We start from the raw sequence: 20,594 nt of genomic DNA, 5'->3' as shown, positions 1-20,594 counted from the left end.
CGACTGAGGTCTGACCTTTCCAACTCCCCACTGCGAAGAGAGATCACTTGACGGCTCAGAGTTCGACACAAACACCACTAGCAGCCGCTCAGCACTAAATGCAAACACCACTAGCAACCGCTCAGCACTCATTGCAAACACCACTAGCAGCCGCTCAGCACTCACTGCAAACACCACTAGCAACCGCTCAGCACTCACTGCAATTACCACTAGCAGCCGCTCAGCACTCAGTACAAACACCACTAGCAGCCGCTCAGCACTCAGTGCAAACACCACTAGCAGCCGCTCAGCACTCAGTACAAACACCACTAGCAGCCGCTCAGCACTCAGTACAAACATCACTAGCAGCCGCTCAGCACTCACTGCAAACACCACTAGCAACCGCTCAGCACTCACTGCAAACACCACTAGCAGCCGCTCAGCACTCACTGCAATCACCACTAGCAGCCGCTCAGCATTCAGTACGAACACCACTAGCAGCCACTCAGCACTCACTGCAAACACCACTAGCAGCCGCTCAGCACTCAGTACAAACACCACTAGCAACCACTCAGCACTCAGTGCAAACACCACTAGCAGTCGCTCAGCACTCAGTACAAGCACCACTAGCAGCCACTTAGTACTCAATAAAAGAAAAAAGAAACAGCGAACAACCGCTCAGCACTCAATACAAAAATACAAGAAATCGCTCAGCACTCAGTACAAACACCACTAGCAACCGCTCAGAACTCAATACAAACAACACTAGCAACAGTCCAGCACTCAGTGCAAAGACCACTAGCAGCCACTCAGCACTCATTACAAACTCCACTTGCAACCGCTTAGCAATCAGTACAAACACCACTAACGACCGCTCAGTACTCATTAAAAACAACTCAAGCAGCCGCTCAGCACCCAGGAGAAAAACCAGCAGCAACCACTCAGCAGCAACCGCACAGCACTCAGTAAAAACATCATTAGCAACAGCTAAGCACTTAATACAAACACCACAAGACACAGCTCAGCACTCACTACAAACTCCACAAGACACTGCACAGCACTCACTACAAACACCACAAGACACTGCTCAACACTCACTACAAACACCACAAGACACTGCTCAGCACTCACTACAAACACCACAAGACACTGCTCAGCACTTACTACAAACACCACAAGACACTGCTCAACACTCACTACAAACACCACAAGACACTGCTCAGCACTCAGTACAAACACCACGAGACACTGCTCAGCACTCACTACAAACACCACAAGACACTGCTCAGCACTCAGTACAAACACCACAAGACACTGCTCAGCACTCACTACAAACACCACAAGACACTGCTCAGCACTCAGTACAAACACCACAAGACACTGCTCAGCACTCAGCACAAACATCACCAGCAACCGCTTAGCATTCATTACAAACACCACTAACAACCGCCCATAACTCAGTACAGAAACCGCTAACAGCCGCTCACCACCCAGTGCAAACACCAATAGCGACCCTTCTGCACTCATTACAAAGAACACTAGCAACTGCACAGCAGTCAATACAAATACCACTAGCAGCCGCTCACGACTCATAGCAAACACCACCAACAACCAATCACAACTCAGTTCAAACACTACTACCAACCGCTTCGCACTCAGCAAAGATACCAATAGCGGCCACTCAGATTTCAGTGCAAACACCATTAACAACCACTAGGTACATAGAACAAACAACACTAGCAACCGCTTAGTAATCAGCACAAACACAAATAGCAACAACTAGGCCCACAGTACAAACACTAAACACCACGAGCAACCACTTAACACTCAGTACAAACACCACTATCAACAACTTTGCACTCAGTGCAAAAAACCATTACCAGTCGCTTAACGCCAACTACAAACACCACCATAAACCGCTCAGCACCCAGTACAAACACCACCAGCAGCCACTCAAAACTCAGTGAAAAAGACTAGCAACAACTCAGCACTCACTTCAAACGCCATAGCAGCCGCTCAGCACATAGTGCAAACACCATTACCAGCCGCTCAGCACTCGCAACAAGCATCACTAGCAGCCACTCATAATTCAGTACAAAAATGTTTAGCAACAGCTCAGACATCGCTTTAAATACCATTAGCAACTACTCAGCACTCAGCACAAACACTATTAGCATCCGTTCAGCATTCAGTGCAAACACCACTAGCAGCCGCTCAACACTTAGTACGAACACCACTAGCAGCTCCTCAGCACTCAGTACAATCACCACTATTTGTTCAGCACTCAAACACCACTAGCAGCCGCTCAACACCTAGCACAAACACCACTAGCAGCCGCTCAACACCTAATACAAACACCACTAGCAGCCGCTCAACACCTAGCACAAACACCACTAGCAGCCGCTCAACACCTAGTACAAACACCATTAGCGGCAGCTCAACACTCAGTGCAAACAGCACTTGGTACCGCTTTGCACTTCCAGCAGCTCAGTACTCAGTACAGACACCACTAGCAGAAGCTCAACACCTAGTACAAACACCACTAGCAGCCGCTCAACACTCAGTACAAACAGCACTTGGTGCCGCTTTGCACTTCCAGCAGCTCAGTACTCAGTATAGACACCACTAGCAGCTGTTCGGCACTTAAAACAAACAACACCAGCAAAAACCTACCCTTGCTTCACATTTCAGCAACTCACACATCCCCCTTCCCCCACAACGACACAACACTGACAAAACGTACACACTGAAATGATCCAACAAGACTAAACAGCCGCTTTCCCAACGCAGTCTTGAACACCACCTAAAAGAAATAGATCTTCGAATGATAAGGCATGAGTCTGTTCAGTAACACTGGTAAGGTATATGAGAAGGTGTATGAGAAGCATGCCACCAGTCCACTGGCGGAGTGGTGGCATGCACAAAGCATTCGACAAGGGAAGATGATAAATGAAACAGATGTTTACTTTAAAGAATGTGAATGGGAAATACCTGGAGAAATACGGAGACTTCTATAAATCATACATGGGTCTTAGGAGAGAGTGGAAGGCGCCTCGGATATACAGAGTAAATGGAAAGTTACTAAATACAGAGACGTTTTTACTGGGTGAATGAGGTGTGTGTGCGAGTAGGAAGGAAAGAAGGATGAGTGGTACCCAGTGAAGGTAGATCTGCGCCAAGGATAAGTGATATCACCATGGCTGTTTAATTTGTTTATGGAAAAGGTGGTGAGGAAGGTACGTGCAAAGTTGTTGAAACGAGGGGTAGGTTTGCATTATACTAAAGGTAAAGATTGAGAGGGCATAAGAAGTAAATCTGTTGTTAACTGCAGATGACATGACTCAAGTGGTAGACTCTCAAAAGAAACCCCAGAAGCTGGCGGCCTGGAAGAGTACGTAAAAGGAGAAAGCTATAAGAAATTGTAAACAAAGTAAGGTAAGGATGTGTAGCAAGAGTTGAAACAAGTTGGATTGTGTGTGAGTTTAAATGGAGATTACCTACTTGAAGTGAAGTGCTTTCGGTACCTGGCGGTAGATGTGTTAGGGATGAAACTGCGGAAGTCAGTCACAGAAGGGGGCCTCATATCTCGGATGTATTAAGGAGTGTGTTGAAGAAAATGTCACTTTCCGTATTGACAAAGCTCGATATGTCTGAAATTATAGTAGTCCCGACGGCTTAGTATGGATGCAAATGCTGGGCCTTGAAGGCTAGAGAAAGGAAGAGGATGAATGTGATGGACATAATATGCAATATTCTGTGACGAGAGGCAGGTTGATCAGCTAGGATATGACTGTCAAAGAGAGGTGCGGCAGTGAACACAGTTTGAGTAAGAGTGCCGGACAGGTTGTACTGAAATAGTTTGAGCATATGGGGAAGATGAACGAAGAGAGGTTGACAAAGAGGATCTGCGAGTCAGTAATGAAGGAAGAGGAAAGGTTGAAGTGTTAGGGCTCTTGGGCATTGGAACCCGCTATCTCAGGAGGACGAGAGGGAGGCATGGAATATAATGGATGACGTGCAGGTCACTGGGTTGAACCAGGTCAAATGAAACAGTCATGGTAAACATTAAGTGATTTGTGGGGCTTGGCTGTGGATGGTAGTGGCGAATTTCAGTTCACTATACATGACCAGTATAGACTGGATGTGTACCAATAATGCCAGTTTCTCTGTTCTTGCCGCTGCCTTCCTGAAGCAGTACAGTAATTAAGTATATGAAGAACAAACACATAATCTTATTCAATGCATTGTACTCTATATAGATAAGAACTGCTTTCATTCTAGCTAAGCATTACCTAACGATTGAATTGTGCATTCAGACTGGTCTTACATTAGCATGAATACAAGTATTTACTGGCAGGAACTAAAGTTCCATATCCTGCGGCAGAATGGGCCATGTTAAGGAGCTACTCACTGTTTGTCAGCGATAAGCGAGAAGAAGAAGGTGCCCACGGTGTTGCCAGCCATATTGACGGAGAGCACGTGATGTGAGTACTCTGCCCGCTCACACAGCCAGCCGTACGACGTAGCAATGGTCGCACTGAACTGAGACTTGTCGTACTCCCAACCACTGCTGCACCCTGTAGAAACAAGACAACAGTCATCACTTCATGTCACTTTACCTTCATTGCTTTCTCATCCTCCCTTTACCTCAGTCGATACACATGTGTATGGTAGCGGATATCACTGTTAACGTCTTAGAGTCGCCAGAGACACACTATTCTGATACGAATTCACCTATAATAGCAATAGCGCGAGGTAGAGCCAGGAGAAGATAACAAAGGCCACAATCGTTCACACTCAGTCTCCAGCAGGTTTGGATGGTATTGCAGTGGAATTTATTAAAAAAGGGGTTGACTGTATTGTTGACTGGTTGGTAAGGTTATTTAATGTATGTATGACTCATGGTGAGGTGCCTGAGGATTGGCGGAATGCAGGCATAGTGCCATTGTACAAAGTCAAAGGGGATAAGAGTGAGTGCTCAAATTACAGAGGTATAAGTTTGTTGAGTATTCCTGGTAAATTATATGGGAGGGTATTGATTGAGAGGGTGAAGACATGTACAGAGCATCAGATTGGGGAAGAGCAGTGTGGTTTCAGAAGTGGTAGAGGATGTGTGGATCAGGTGTTTGCTTTGAAGAATGTATGTGAGAAATACTTAGAAAAGCAAATGGATTTGTATGTAGCATTTATGGATCTGGAGAAGGCATACGATAGAGTTGATAGAGATGCTCTGTGGAAGGTACTAAGAATATATGGTGTGGGAGGCAAGTTGTTAGAAACAGTGAAAAGTTTTTATCGAGGATGTAAGGCATGTGTACGTGTAGGAAGAGAGGAAAGTGAATGTAGGTTTGCGGCAGGGGTGTGTGATGTCTCCATGGTTGTTTAATTTGTTTATGGATGGGGTTGTTAGGGAGGTGAATGCAAGAGTTTTGGAAAGAGGGGCAAGTATGAAGTCTGTTGGGGATGAGAGAGCTTGGGAAGTGAGTCAGTTGTTGTTCGCTGATGATACAGCGCTGGTGGCTGATTCATGTGAGAAACTGCAGAAGCTGGTGATTGAGTTTGGTAAAGTGTGTGAAAGAAGAAAGTTAAGAGTAAATGTGAATAAGAGCAAGGGTATTAGGTACAGTAGGGTTGAGGGTCAAGTCAACTGGGAGGCAAGTTTGAATGGAGAAAAACTGGAGGAAGTAAAGTGTTTTAGATATCTGGGAGTGGATTTGGCTGCGGGTGGAACCATGGAAGCGGAAGTGAATCATAGGGTGGGGGAGGGGGCGACAATCCTGGGAGCCTTGAAGAATGTGTGGAAGTCGAGAACATTATCTCGGAAAGCAAAAATGGCTATGTTTGAAGGAATAGTGGTACCAACAATGTTGTATGGTTGCGAGGCGTGGGCTATGGATAGAGTTGTGTGCAGGAGGATGGATGTGCTGGAAATGAGATGTTTGAGGACAATATGTGGTGTGAGGTGGTTTGATCGAGTAAGTAATGTAAGGGTAAGAGAGATGTGTGGAAATAAAAAGAGCGTGGTTGAGAGAGCAGAAGAGGGTGTTTTGAAATGGTTTGGGCACATGGAGAGAATGAGTGAGGAAAGATTGACCAAGATGATATATGCGTCGGAGGTGGAGGGAACGAGGAGAAGTGGGAGACCAAATTGGAGGTGGAAAGATGGAGTGAAAAAGATTTTGAGTGATCAGGGCCTGAACATGCAGGAGGGTGAAAGGCGGGCAAGGAATAGAGTGAATTGGATCGATGTGGTATACCGGGGTAGACGTGCTGTCAATGGATTGAATCAGGGCATGTGAAGCGTCTGGGGTAAACCATGGAAAGTTCTGTGGGCCCTGGATGTGGAAAGGGAGCTGTGGTTTCGGGCATTATTACATGACAGCTAGAGACTGAGTGTGAACGAATGGGGCCTTTGTTGTCTTTTCCTAGCGCTACCTCGCACACATGAGGGGGAGGGGGATGTTATTCCATGTGTGGCGAGGTGGCGATAGGAATGAATAAAGACAGTGTGAATTGTGTGCATGTGTATATATGTATGTGTCTGTATGTGTATATATATGTGTACATTGAGATGTATGGGTATGTATATTTGCGTGTGTGGACGTGTATGTATATACATGGGTATAAAAGACTGTGTATTTCAATTCAATGGAGATAATTATGCTCAAAAATTTGAGCATAATTCCATATAAAGATTATTTAGCTGTGCTAAGTAATCTTTCTATGGAATTTTTTGAAACAAAATTACTAAAGGATATTCTTTGTGTTTGGCCAACAAATGAAAACTTTCAAATATTTCTCCCCTTACTTAACAATTTAGTACCTACCATCAAATTTACTGTAGAAAATGAAAATGATGGTATGTTACCATTTTTAGATTGCATGATCCATAGGCAAGAAACAAGTTTAAGTTTAGCATATACAGAAAACCTATCAACGATGCTCATATATCCATTATTACACATCTCAACATGACAGAGTTGAATTATCTATGTTCCTTAGGGCATTACGTATTTGCAGTCCAGAGTTTACTGATGATGAGTTTGAAAAGGTATATTCTATCGGACCTAAGTTAAAGTACCCTAGATCGTTCATTGATAAATCCCTTAAATTAGCAAAAAAATCACTCTACAGAGTTGAGCCTAAACCTCCCACTGACACCAAGAATCTTTTAGTGCTCCCTTTTAATAATAATTTCACTTTACTTCCCATGTTGCTTAAATCCTTTAATGTAAATGTTGCCTTTAGCGACAATAATACTCTAAAGAATATCTTCATCAGGAATTCACCAGAAAATTCTCCTGGATGCATATATAAAGTGCCATGTAGAAATTATGATAAGTTTTATGTTGGGCAGACTGGTAAGGATCTCTCTGTTAGACTTAAGCAACATAAATATAGTATACTAATGGGACAAGAATCAAATGCTTTGCTTAACCACGTTAAAGACTATGATCATTGTCTTGACTGGAGTAATGCCATCTCATTTATTAACTCTAACTCTATTACCACGAGAAATATCATTGAATCTTCTATTATTAAATACACAAAGAATTATACTCTTAATATTAGTGATGGTCTATACAAATTAGATAACTTTATTGCTCATAAAATTTGTAAAATGATAAGTTTAAGAACGCGCGTTGTCTATCTTGGACAATCGCATGTTTACCAAATGGCGTCCTAGCTTCATGTCTTCGATGTATATCAACTGACTGTTACATTTCTTTCCTGTGTCTCCCCTGATGATGAGATTATTACACGAAAGTGCACTTGGGAACTTATTGTGTTTCATTTTCCCAGTGAACTCATAGGAATATCTTGATCACTCGCAAAATTGTGGTCTTTTCCGATATATATATATATATATATATATATATATATATATATATATATATATATATATATATATATATATATATATATATATATATATATATATATATATATATATATATATATATATATATACACATATATATATATACACATATATATATATATATATATATATATATATATATATATATATATATATATTTTTTTTTTTCTTTGTCGCTGTCTCCCGCGTTTGCGAGGTAGCGCAAGGAAACAGACGAAAGAAATGGCCCAACCCACCCCCATACACATGTATATACATACGTCCACACACGCAAATATACATACCTACACAGGTTTCCATGGTTTACCCCAGACGCTTCACATGCCCTGATTCAATCCACTGACAGCACGTCAACCTCGGTATACCACATCGATCCAATTCACTCTATTCCTTGCCCTCCTTTCACCCTCCTGCATGTTCAGGCCCCGATCACACAAAATCTTTTTCACTCCTTTCCACCTCCAATTTGGTCTCCCTCTTCTCCTCGTTCCCTCCACCTCCGACACATATATCCTCTTGGTCAATCTTTCCTCACTCATTCTCTCCATGTGCCCAAAACATTTCAAAACACCCTCTTCTGCTCTCTCAACCACGCTCTTTTTATTTCCACACATCTCTCTTACCCTTACGTTACTTATTCGTTCAAACCACCTCACACCACACATTGTCCTCAAGCATCTCATTTCCAGCACATCCATCCTCCTGCGCACAACTCTATCCATAGCCCACGCCTCGCAACCATACAACATTGTTGGAACCACTATTCCTTCAAACATACCCATTTTTGCTTTCCGAGATAATGTTCTCGACTTCCACACATTCTTCAAGGCTCCCAGGATTTTCGCCCCCTCCCCCACCCTATGATCCACTTCCGCTTCCATGGTTCCATCCGCTGCCAGATCCACTCCCAGATATCTAAAACACTTTACTTCCTCCAGTTTTTCTCCATTCAAACTTACCTCCCAATTGACTTGACCCTCAACCCTACTGTACCTAATAACCTTGCTCTTATTCACATTAACTCTTAACTTTCTTCTTTCACACACTTTACCAAACTCAATCACCAGCTTCTGCAGTTTCTCACATGAATCAGCCACCAGCGCTGTATCATCAGCGAACAACAACTGACTCACTTCCCAAGCTCTCTCATCCCCAACAGACTTCATACTTGCCCCTCTTTCCAAAACTCTTGCTTTCACCTCCCTAACAACCCCATCCATAAACAAATTAAACAACCATGGAGACATCACACACCCCTGCCGTAAACCTACATTCACTGAGAACCAATCACTTTCCTCTGTTCCTACACGTACACATGCCTTACATCCTCGATAAAAACTTTTCACTGCTTCTAACAACTTGCCTCCCACACCATATATTCTTAATACCTTCCACAGAGCATCTCTATCAACTCTATCATATGCCTTCTCCAGATCCATAAATGCTACATACAAATCCATTTGCTTTTCTAAGTATTTCTCACATACATTCTTCAAAGCAAACACCTGATCCACACATCCTCTACCACTTCTGAAACCACACTGCTCTTCCCCAATCTGATGCTCTGTACATGCCTTCACCCTCTCAATCAATACCCTCCCATATAATTTACCAGGAATACTCAACAAACTTATACCTCTGTAATTTGAGCACTCACTCTTATCCCCTTTGCCTTTGTACAATGGCACTATGCACGCATTCCACCAATCCTCAGGCACCTCACCATGAGTCATACGTACATTAAATATGTATACATACATTAAATATATATATATATATATATATATATATATATATATATATATATATATATATATATATATATATATATATATATATATATATATAGCGCAAGCCAGGTGTGCGCGTGTGTTTGTGTACATGTCGACTGTTGTTGTCGGTTGTATGTCTGTGGCAATGAAAGAAGACGAAGGAGGTACGTCTCTCCAGTTCCTAAAGATGATGGAGTGGTGTTGAAGCAACGTTGATTAACATGGCACAAAACGTTATCTAAAAGACATAGAATGTGCGAAAATGGGATTTGAAAATATAGAAAAAGAAGAATACAATGAATGAAAGTGGAAACATAGATAGGCTTTATGAAATAAGCTTAATAAAAGTATAAAGGTGATGATGTCTACACTTTCGATAATAATCCCAAGTAGGAACTTCGATGAGTATTCCCAGAGCTGTCCATGACCAACCTGTGTCGCTTCATTCATTATTTGCGTCACCTAACTCCCCCGACTGAATTTTTGGGCGTTCATCATACTACAACACTAAAGTATATCTCTCAACTACTCCCTGTTACCAGACCCATCGACCAACTAGCCAACCTTTTCTCCCATGCGCTAACGCCCCGCTCCCCTCTCTCTTTCTCTGAGGTATGCTTGATTAACATTGAATTTACAATAATCACTTCCCAACAAATATCAAAACTCGAGCCGTGGTTTCCAGGTGTCAAATGCTACAGTAAACGAATCCATGTTTTCCAACCGCTGCAAGTGGCACGGATCATAGCGTAGCCTCTCCTAGATGCTATTCCTATACTTGCTTCCACCACAGCTGGGGACATGGCTCACGTTTCTTTATCATTGAAAAGAAATCGTACAACCTGACAAGGACACCATTTACTCAATATATAGGCCTACACTAAGACCATATCTCAGATGCAAGTCAATCTTCAAGTGAAGCGAACGTGATGTGCCCGGGCGATCGTGCTGCACACAGAGGAAGCCTAGCTTGCACGTCACTCTTACCTTGTGTAATATTGCTGGCGGTGAAGTTGGTCCCGTCCACGTCACCCGACGCCATCTCATACATCAGGCAGCTCTCGTACTTGTCGGATTCTTTGGATCTTTGGGAGAAACAACCACTGTAGACCAAAGTGAAATTTCCTTCATACACGATATAGGCAATTACATATTGATGAAAGTTCCTACTAACATCACTAGGGTAAATCTCAATGAGGCAATTAGATATTGTTGAACGTTCTTACTGGCATCACTAAGGTAATTCTTCATGAGGCAATTAGTTAATGTAGAGAAGTAGAAATTCTTGCAATCAAAGATGACCAACGTAGAAGAAGGTAAGCTTGCAAGTTCAGTTTGAACACCATTCCTTACCCATGTTTACAACGATAATGATCATTAGTACGCCCGTAATTAGTCACCAAAATGACAGTTGTTATATTTCCTTCCCTTAAAAGACTTCCTGAGTGGGTGACGAAGTGTGCACTGCACTGTATAGTAGGTGGCGGATTTTCTGTCCTGATTAGTTTAGATTAATCTTTACATCAGTCCGCTGGTCCCTCCGGCGCCTCCTTGTCTGATCCATAGACCACCACTCGGATTGACTTTATCATTGGTTAGACTGACGTTTTAGCGAAGGATCGCTGAGGTTTTATAGGGAAACACATCAGAAACCTGAGGTAAATATCCATGAAATTACGTAAATCATGGAAGTCAATAACAGCAATAAGTTATTACCCAGTGGTTGATATGAGGGAAGATTCAAGACGAAGTATGGCGGAGATAACCTTAAAACAAGTCGGTTCTGTCAAGAAATTCATTGAGGATAAAGTTATAGATTGATCATCTCATAGCAAACTAAATAAATTATTTGATAATCACATAACCAACTAAATAAATAACTCGTTGATATGCCAGCCGAGGAGCGCAGAGAATTCAAGAGTAGGTTATTTATTCTACTCGTAGACAAGACTTTGATTCAGAACGTACATTGGCTTCAGATCTCAATACCTCTCGGTATCAACCTAACTCGAACTAATTCTCCCAAGACGACCCTGAAACAATATGGCCAGAAAGTTCAGAGAATCTTATCAGAAATTGTGTTGATATAACAAACAAGATTTCGCAACCATATTAAAGTTAATCAGGGCAATATATAGTTCGAGCGTGCTGTTAACCTTCCAGAGACTTCTCTGGACGACCGAAATCGGATATCAGGCAATAAATTCTGAGAATGTATGCAGGTACCTGGAGCTCAAGGCTACTATCGCTGACGTCATGTGGCGTACTGAAGCTACCGTAACACAAATGAGAACCAAATGATAAAAGTTTATAATCTGTCAGTGTTTACAATATCAAATTTTATAATCTGTTTTTCAGGGTAAATCTAATTATACAACAATATGTCAACTTATCACGTAATTTTGATTAGATCAGTTATGATGGTGTGCAAATTAGATAAATCATGTGAAAGATACGTATTTTCATATCTTTTAACTCATGTCTTTGATTTCAAGGTTACTTTTGGTTAAAGATATCACTAAAAACTGGATACTGAAGTACAATGAAATTCTTCAACAGATCAATTATTTGAAAATGAAATACTATGATCAGACATCAGTATTGCATTAACATGATATAATCTCCTCCCAGTAATTCAGGTGCAACTCAACTCATTGTTGTCGACCTTGAGTGAGATGGAACAACAGGATGTTCATTTGTTTCTTCCTTCATGGCTAGGATACAACTTCCCATATAAACCTCTATCTTGCCTTTTCTTTATTTAAGTCTTCCTACTGGATTAAACGAACTCCTTCCCTTCTCTTTATCTTTCTTATATAAACTTTTTCCTGCTCGTTTCATTCTCCTACTTTACCTGGCATCTTTTGTGTCCTAACTCAGCGAAAGCCTCAGGCAAATACCTCCCTTCCTGCCCTGTACCAGGTGACAGGTTCTACTGGCGGAGCATCAGTGTGTGGGAGGGGATGCCTTACCTGGGCACGGTAAGTGCCTTCCACTCCTCCAAGGAGAGCGTCGTGTTCTGGCGGCCGGGGACGTGACACCAGTGCTCTGGAACCACCGTTTGGAACAACAACACATTCATCTGTGTTCGAGAAAGTAATATTATTGGAGCCGGGTGTTACTTAATATTTCCCTCTATTTTTGTTTATAGAATATAATGTTCTAACATCAATAAACTGATAAGACGCATTATTGTCTAATGTTTCGCCTCATGTGTTTAAGTAAATAAGTTATTACATAATAGAAGTCAGGCCATGAGTTAACCTACCAAAGATTGTTACGTTCCACGGTACACATACAGGTTATGAACTCAGCTATACGGGCTATACACGCAGCTATGCAAGCTATACATGCAGCTATACAGACTACATACATCTACACAAACCATAAACTCAGCTATATGTGCATCCTCTCACCTGCAAGAAAAAATAATCTACTCAAGGAATGTCAGTATTCACCATAGGGATTGGTTGAATCCCTCCCATACTGATAATGGGAGAATCTATATCCCCTTCGTCCTCCATTCTCGGTGATGTAGAGAAAATGATCTCCCACTCTGCCCATATTCCTGACCGGTATGACCACTCTCCTAATATTCTGGATCTGTGTTTTGCCTCTAATCCATCCCGCTGTAACTACACAATCTGATCACATTCTCCCAAATGTATCCAATTTAAGAGCGCCTCCCCCCTCCAGCAGCCCCTTCTAATCGTAAATACTGGCACCTAAACAAAGCGACTCGAATAACTGACGAAAATTCTTTTCTTTCTTTCTTTGGGTGAATTACTGTCTCTTATGTGGTGATGCCTCCGTCTCCGCCCAACGCATAGCAGAGGTAATTCTTACGGAAATGGAAGCATTCATCCCCTTCTCCTCCAAGGCAACCTCTTCTTCCAACCCACAGTTCAACCGTTCCTCTTCTGAGGCCTTTTAGGCAAAAGATCAAGTATACCGAAGTTGGAAAAACTCTCCTTCCTCCGTCTCCTACTCATCATTTATCACTGCCCGTAATCATTGCAAATACGTTATCCGTGAGGCAAGCGTTCCTATATTCAGGGAAGTACGATAAACTCTCCACGTCATTCACTGCTGGCTGTTTCTGATATAGAACGACTAGCATCACTAACAACTTTTGTTGCACTGCCTTCCCTTTACTTTCCGTTCTGACGGTATCATAACTGTCTCTCTCGTACACAAAGTAGCAATCTTTTGTTCCCGTTTCTCTTTTAACTCCACCTTGAATGACTAATATTCATTCACCTCCCTAATATTCCTCTTATTAATCCTATGCCTCTCCAAGTAATCTCTTTCCAGGCTGTCCAAAAAGTGCTTTCTCTCTGGACACAAACAATGCCTGATGGCGTTTATCCCCATGTACTGAAATAGTGTGCTTCTGAACTTGTTCCTGTGCTTGCTCGTCTATTCGGTTTCTTTTAAAAGCGGAACGTTTCCTTCTTCTTGGAAGCATGCGTTGGTAAATTCCATCCCTAAAAAGAGTGAACGTTCTAAACCCTACGGATTAACGTCCTGTTGCTTTTATATCTACCAACTCCAGCCTTTGAATCACTCTTGCACTCCCAAATCCTTTGACATCTTGAGTATCACAGTCTTCTCACAGTATGGCTTTCGTAAGGTAAGACCAATTGGTGATACTATTTCCTGTCTTGATAATGTCTGGTCATCATCCCTGAGAGATTTGGGGGAATCCTATATAGTTGCCCTTGACATATCTAGAGCTTTTGACTGGGTCTAGCATTGGAATCTCATCTAGAAGCTCCCCCTGTTTTACCTTCCCTCCCTCACTTGCTCCCTCATAGCTAGCTTCCTCTCTGGCCGATATGTCTCCGTGGTTGTTGGTGAATCAGCCTCCCCATTTCACCATCAACAGCGGTGTCCCTCAAGGTTTTGTCTTGTCCCTTACACATTTCTCCTTTTTATCAAGGGGATTCATTTCTTCCTCAAATAACCAAATGCACTCACGCTGAGGACTCAAAGCTGCTTTTCTCCATATCTTTCAGTTCTGCACCTTCTTCTCTCACTCGACTTACATATCTTCTCGACACAACTTCCTCAGTCAACTCAAACTAAGACAAAATATCGAAGTGGGAAGGACAAAATCTAATTAAGTTTAATGCCTATAAGACCCACTTTTTACCCAATCCCTATCGATAATTTCTCACAGCTTTTCATCTCTTTCGACGGTTCTGGAATTCCGCCTTCTGACTCGATGAACATACTTTGTACTAGTGTAATAATTACTCTGTCCTGGGAGCCCCACATTATGGATATAGCTAAGACTGCCTCTAAAAATCTGGGAGTCCTGCTTAAATGTCGAAATTTCTTTTCCGTTCAAACAAAGGACTGATCTGTCCTTGGAGTATTTCTCTCACTTGTAGGGTGGTTTTAGCTCTGCATTACTCGACAGAATTGAGTCGAAAGCGATCCGACTTATAAACTGTCCCAGGCTAACTTTAAACCTTGAACTCCCTTGCCCTACGCCGTAGTGTTGCTTTACTTTCCCTCTTCTATATGTATTACTTTGGTTTCTGCTCCCGAGAGTGCCTGCTTGTGTGCCCCCACCACCAGCTAGACCACGCAAGACTCGGCAAACTGCTGCGTCACATGATTACTATGTGGCCATCGGCAAGTCAAGAGTTTGCCGTTTTGATAACTGTTTCTTTCCCTACATCTCGAAGACTTGGAACCCTCTACCTTCTCACTTCTTTCCTAGTAACTATGACCTGACACATTACAAAAGACAGATTCTTCACTTCCTCTAAATTTCATAAATACTTTCCCTATATCTTTTTTTTTTCCTTTCGTAATCCTCTCTATATCTCAATTAAGGCCCGGCCTTCATGTGGACTTTTGTCCGTGACTGGAAACTCCGACGTAAAAGAAAAGAAAAAAGCTATACACTCTTAACTCAACTACAAAAGATATACACCCAGATATACAAGCTACACAGACCACACTCTGAGCTATACAGGCTATAGATCTAGTTATACAAGCTATACACACAGAAACGACACAGTGGCTGAGGTGGACGTGACTCGGGCTCATCAGACATACCTGACGCCAACCTTCTCCAACACTTTAAGCTGATTCTCAGGATGAGATCACGTTACCATTATTAGCTACTACTTTAAGCACACACACACACACACACACACACACACACACACACACACACACACACACACATACACACACATACCAGGACAACTCAATCCAATCAGCAACAACAGTTGCACATAACACTGGTCAACAACTAATTTTCAGGACACATGGCTTGTGGTGTATTTGATGTAGGTTTGGACGCTGATTTCGAGAATGCAATCCGTTTTCTTGTATGACGTCTACTTTTCATCATGAGATGAAAGCTATATTGTTGCGTCTGGCCCTAATGGCCTCCATTGCTCACGGCAATCTCTGGAGTGGAGGTGCCATAAAAGACTTCCGAAATCCTATGCTACTATGAGATGTAGGATGTCGCTCAAGGTGCATTTTCTCCATTTACATCGGGATGTTTTTGTGGAGAACCTTGGAGCAGTGTCTGACGAACAAGGAGAGCGCTTCCATCAGGACATCAGCGCGTTGGAGCATCGATACCAGGGTTTCTGGAGTGAAGGAAATCTTGCAGATTACTGCTGGATGTTATACGGGGACGAACCTGAGTTAGAGCGCAATAGGAAGTCAAAAGCTCAGCGTTTTTAGCTTGTCCATTTGGATAACATCTTCTTTGTTTACCTTCTACCAAGGAATACTGAATTTCTTCAATAAAGAGTTTGAACTGGGGACAAATCTTCTCATTTTACCTTTGCCCATGCATCATGTAGCCACAGTTGAACAGAAAAAGTATGTATCCGTAGAAAGAAACTCAGACGTGCACTGAAACGGACTAAAGATTCGTTACCTGCATCGGACATAGGTCTAGAGAAGTTACACTGCATTCTTGATGAGGAAAAAGAATGTTCAGTTTTGTTGACCAGTGTATAATTACACTACAAGACGAGGCACACAAAGCGACACACATAACACTTACTAATTTCAGAACATAAACAACACATCTACCGAAACTGTCTATATCACAGACACACCTGTGTCCCCTCCGTTACACCACAGGACACAGCTGTGTCCCCCCCGTTACACCACAGGACACAGTTGTGCCCCCCCCCCGTTACACGACAGGACACAACTGTGTTTCCTCCGTTACACCACAGGACACAGCTGTGTTCCCTCCGTTACACCACAGGACACAGCTATATCCGCTACTTTAGGCCACAGGACACAGCTATGTCCCTTCCGTTACACCACAGGACACAGCTGTAATTCCCTTCGTTACACCACAGGACACAGCTGTGTTTCCTCCGTTACACCACAGGACACAGCTGTGTTCCCTCCGTTACACCACAGGACACAGGTGCATATTCACTGTATGTATGGATCAAGTTGAAGGGACTGAGGAATGACGGAATGCATGCTTGGTGCCGTTGTACAAAGGCAGAGATAAAGGTGAGTATTCAAACTACAGAGGCATAGGTTTGGAAAATTGTATGAGAGGGTGCTGATTGAGAGGATGAAGGCATGTACAGAGCATCAGATTGGGTTAGAGCAGTGTGGTTTCAGAAGTGGTAGAGGATGTGTGGATCAGGTGTTTGCTTTGAAGAATGTGTGTGAGAAATACTTAGAAAAACAGATGAATTTCTATGTGGCATTTATGGATCTGGAGAAGGCATATGACAGAGTTGATAGAGATGCTCTGTGGAAGGTGTTAAGAGTATATTGTGTGGGAGGTAAGCTGCTAAAAGTAGTGAAAAATTTTTATCAAGGATGTAAAGCTTGTGTGCGAGTAGGAAGAGAGGAGACTTATTTGTTTCCAATGAATGTCGGTTAGCGACAGGGGTGCGTGATCTTTCCTTGGCTGTTTAATTTGTTTATGGATGGGGATGTTAAGATGGTAAATGCAAGAGGTTTGGAGAGAGGGTGAGTATGCAGTCTGTTGGAGATTAGAGGGCCTGGGAAGTGAGTCAGTTGTTGTTTGCTGATGATACAGCACTGGTGGCTGATTTGAGTGAGAAACTGCAGAAGTTGGTGAGTGAGTTTAGAAAAAATATGTGAAAGGAGAAAGTTGAGAGTAAATGTGAATAAGAGCAAGTTCATTAGGTTCAGTAGCGTTGAGGGACAAGTTAATTAGGATGTAACTTTGAATGGAAATAAAATGGAGGAAGAGAAGTGTTAATATACCTGGGAGTGGACTTAGCAGCGAATAGAAACATGGAAGCGGAAGTGATTCACAGGTTGAGTGAGGACGCGAAGGTTCTAGGAGTATTGAAGGAATGTGTTCAAAGAGAGAACGTTATCTCGAAGGTCCAAAATGGGTATGTTTGAAGGAATAGTAGTTCCAACAGTGTTATATGGTTGCGAGGCATGGCTATAATAGGGTTGTACGGAGGAGGTTAGATGTGTTGGAAATGATATGTTGAGGACATGTGGTGTGAGGTAGTTTGATCGAGCAAGTAATAAAAGGGTAAGAGAGATGTGTGGTAATAAAAAGAGAATGACTGAGAGAGCAAAAGAGTATATATGGAAATAAGTTGGACATATGACATATTGTTCACAAATTTTATGAACAATATTATTGATAAGATTTGCAAACAAATCTTCTTGTCCACATAATCAGTTTCTGATACGCTCGTTGTCTGTCTTGGACAATCACTTGTTTATCAAATGGCGTCCTAGCAACGTCTCTTCGTTGTATATCAACTGACTGTTATATCTCTCTCTTATATCTCCCCTGATAATGTGATCGTTACACGAAAGTGCACTTGGGAACATAGAGTGTTTTGAACAATCACATGTTTACCAAATGGCGTCCTAGCTTCGTCTCATCGATGTATATCAACTGACTGTTATATTCCTCTCTTGTGTCTCCCCTGATGATGTGATTATTACACGAAAGTGCATTTGGGAACTTTTCGTGTTTCATTTTCCCCGTGGACTCATAGGGATATCTTGATCACGCGCAAAATATATATATATATATATATATATATATATATATATATATATATATATATATATATATATATATATATATATATATATATGGATGGAACCATGGAAGCGGAAGTGGATCATAGGGTAGGGGAGGGGGCGAAAATTCTGGGGGCCTTGAAGAATGTGTGGAAGTCGAGAACATTATCTCGGAAAGCAAAAATGGGTATGTTTGAAGGAATAGTGGTTCCAACAATGTTGTATGGTTGCGAGGCGTGGGCTATGGATAGAGTTGTGCGCAGGAGGATGGATGTGCTGGAAATGAGATGTTTGAGGACAATGTGTGGTGTGAGGTGGTTTGATCGAGTGAGTAACGTAAGGGTAAGAGAGATGTGTGGAAATAAAAAGAGCGTGGTTGAGAGAGCAGAAGAGGGTGTTTTGAAGTGGTTTGGGCACATGCAGAGGATGAGTGAGGAAAGATTGACCAAGAGGATATATGTATCGGAGGTGGAGGGCACAAGGAGAAGAGGGAGACCAAATTGGAGGTGAAAAGATGGAGTGAAAAAGATTTTGTGTGATCGGGGCCTGAACATGCAGGAGGGTGAAAGGAGGGCAAGGAATAGAGTGAACTGGAGCGATGTGGTATACCGGGGTTGACGTGCTGTCAGTGGATTGAATCAAGGCATGTGAAGCGTCTGGGGTAAGCTATGGAAAGCTGTGCAGGTATGTATATTTGCGTGTGTGGACGTATGTATATACATGTGTATGGGGGGGGTTGGGCCATTTCTTTCGTCTGTTTCCTTGCGCTACCTCGCAAACGCGGGAGACAGCGAAAAGAAATGGCCCAACCCACCCCCACACATGTATATATATATATATATATATATATATATATATATATATATATATATATATATATATATAAAAATATAAATATATATATATATATATATATATATATATATATGTATATATATATATATGGTTTAAAACGAGAGATATAAACAAGTATACGTATGTAAGTAGGAGAGATGGCCAGAGAGCGTTATTGGATTACGTGTTAATTGATAGGCGCGTGAAAGAGAGACTTTTGGATGTGAATGTGCTGAGAGGAGCAACTGGAGAGATGTCTGATCATTCTCTTGTGGAGGCGAAGGTGAAGATTTGTAGAGGTCTCCAGAAAAGAAGAGAGAATGCTGGGGTGAAGAGAGAGGTGAGAGTAAGTGAGCTTGGGAAGGAGACTTGTGTGAGGAAGTACCAGGAGAGACTGAATACAGAATGGAAAAAGGCGAAAACAAAGGAGGTAAGGGGAGTGGATGAGGAATGGAATGTATTTAGGGAAGCAGTTATGGCTTGCGCAAAAGATGCTTGTGGCATGAGAAACGTGGGAGGTGGGCATATTAGAAAGGGTAGTGAGTGGTGGGATGAAGAAGTAAGATTATTAGTGAAAGAGAAGAGAGTGGCATTTGGACGATTTTTGCAGGGAAATAATGCAAATGACTACGAGATGTATAAAAGAAAGAGGTAGGAGGTCAAGAGAAAGGTGCAAGAGGTGAACAAGAGAGCAAATGAGAGTTGGGGTGAGAGAGTATCCTTAAATTTTAGGGAAAATAAAAAAGATGTTTTGGAAGGAGGTAGATAAAGTGCGTAAGACAAGGGAACAAATGGGAACTTCAGTGAGGGAGGCAAATGGTGAGGTGAAAAAAAAAGTAGTTATGATGTGAGAAGGAGATAGAGTGAGTATTGTGAAGGTTTTTTGAATGTGTTTGATGATAGAGTGGCAGATATAGGGTGTTTTGGTCGAGGTGGTGTGCAAAGTGAGAGGGTTAGGGAAAATGATTTGGTAAACAGAGAAGAGATAGTAAAAGCTTTGCGGGAGATGAAAGCCGGGAAGGCAGCGGGTTAGGATGGTACTGCAGTGGAGTTTATTAAAAAAGGGGGTGACTGTATTGTTGACTGGTTGG

At 42.1% G+C, this 20,594-nt stretch overlaps 2 protein-coding genes across 2 annotated transcripts in view; both read right to left on the bottom strand.

Annotated features, from left to right (window-relative positions):
• LOC139754937 (carcinine transporter-like) overlaps nt 1-2,102 on the bottom strand; it is a 166,883-nt gene extending 164,781 nt beyond the window's left edge. The window contains exons 1-2 of the mRNA XM_071672757.1: nt 1,975-2,102; nt 16-589 (exon numbers count right to left, since the gene is read on the bottom strand). Of these exons, the coding sequence (XP_071528858.1) occupies nt 16-589; nt 1,975-2,102 (702 nt within the window). The remainder of the gene's footprint in view (nt 1-15; nt 590-1,974) is intronic.
• A 2,284-nt stretch (nt 2,103-4,386) lies between these two features.
• LOC139755041 (solute carrier family 22 member 7-like) overlaps nt 4,387-20,594 on the bottom strand; it is a 160,999-nt gene continuing 144,791 nt past the window's right edge. The window contains exons 3-5 of the mRNA XM_071673010.1: nt 12,606-12,715; nt 10,621-10,718; nt 4,387-4,556 (exon numbers count right to left, since the gene is read on the bottom strand). Of these exons, the coding sequence (XP_071529111.1) occupies nt 4,387-4,556; nt 10,621-10,718; nt 12,606-12,715 (378 nt within the window). The remainder of the gene's footprint in view (nt 4,557-10,620; nt 10,719-12,605; nt 12,716-20,594) is intronic.

The sequence above is a fragment of the Panulirus ornatus genome, chromosome 18 (genome assembly GCF_036320965.1).
Source record: "Panulirus ornatus isolate Po-2019 chromosome 18, ASM3632096v1, whole genome shotgun sequence".
NCBI classification, from domain to species: Eukaryota; Metazoa; Arthropoda; class Malacostraca; order Decapoda; family Palinuridae; genus Panulirus; species Panulirus ornatus.
The sequence above is the reverse complement of the archived record's forward strand: the minus strand, read 5'-3'. Positions and strand labels throughout refer to the sequence as shown.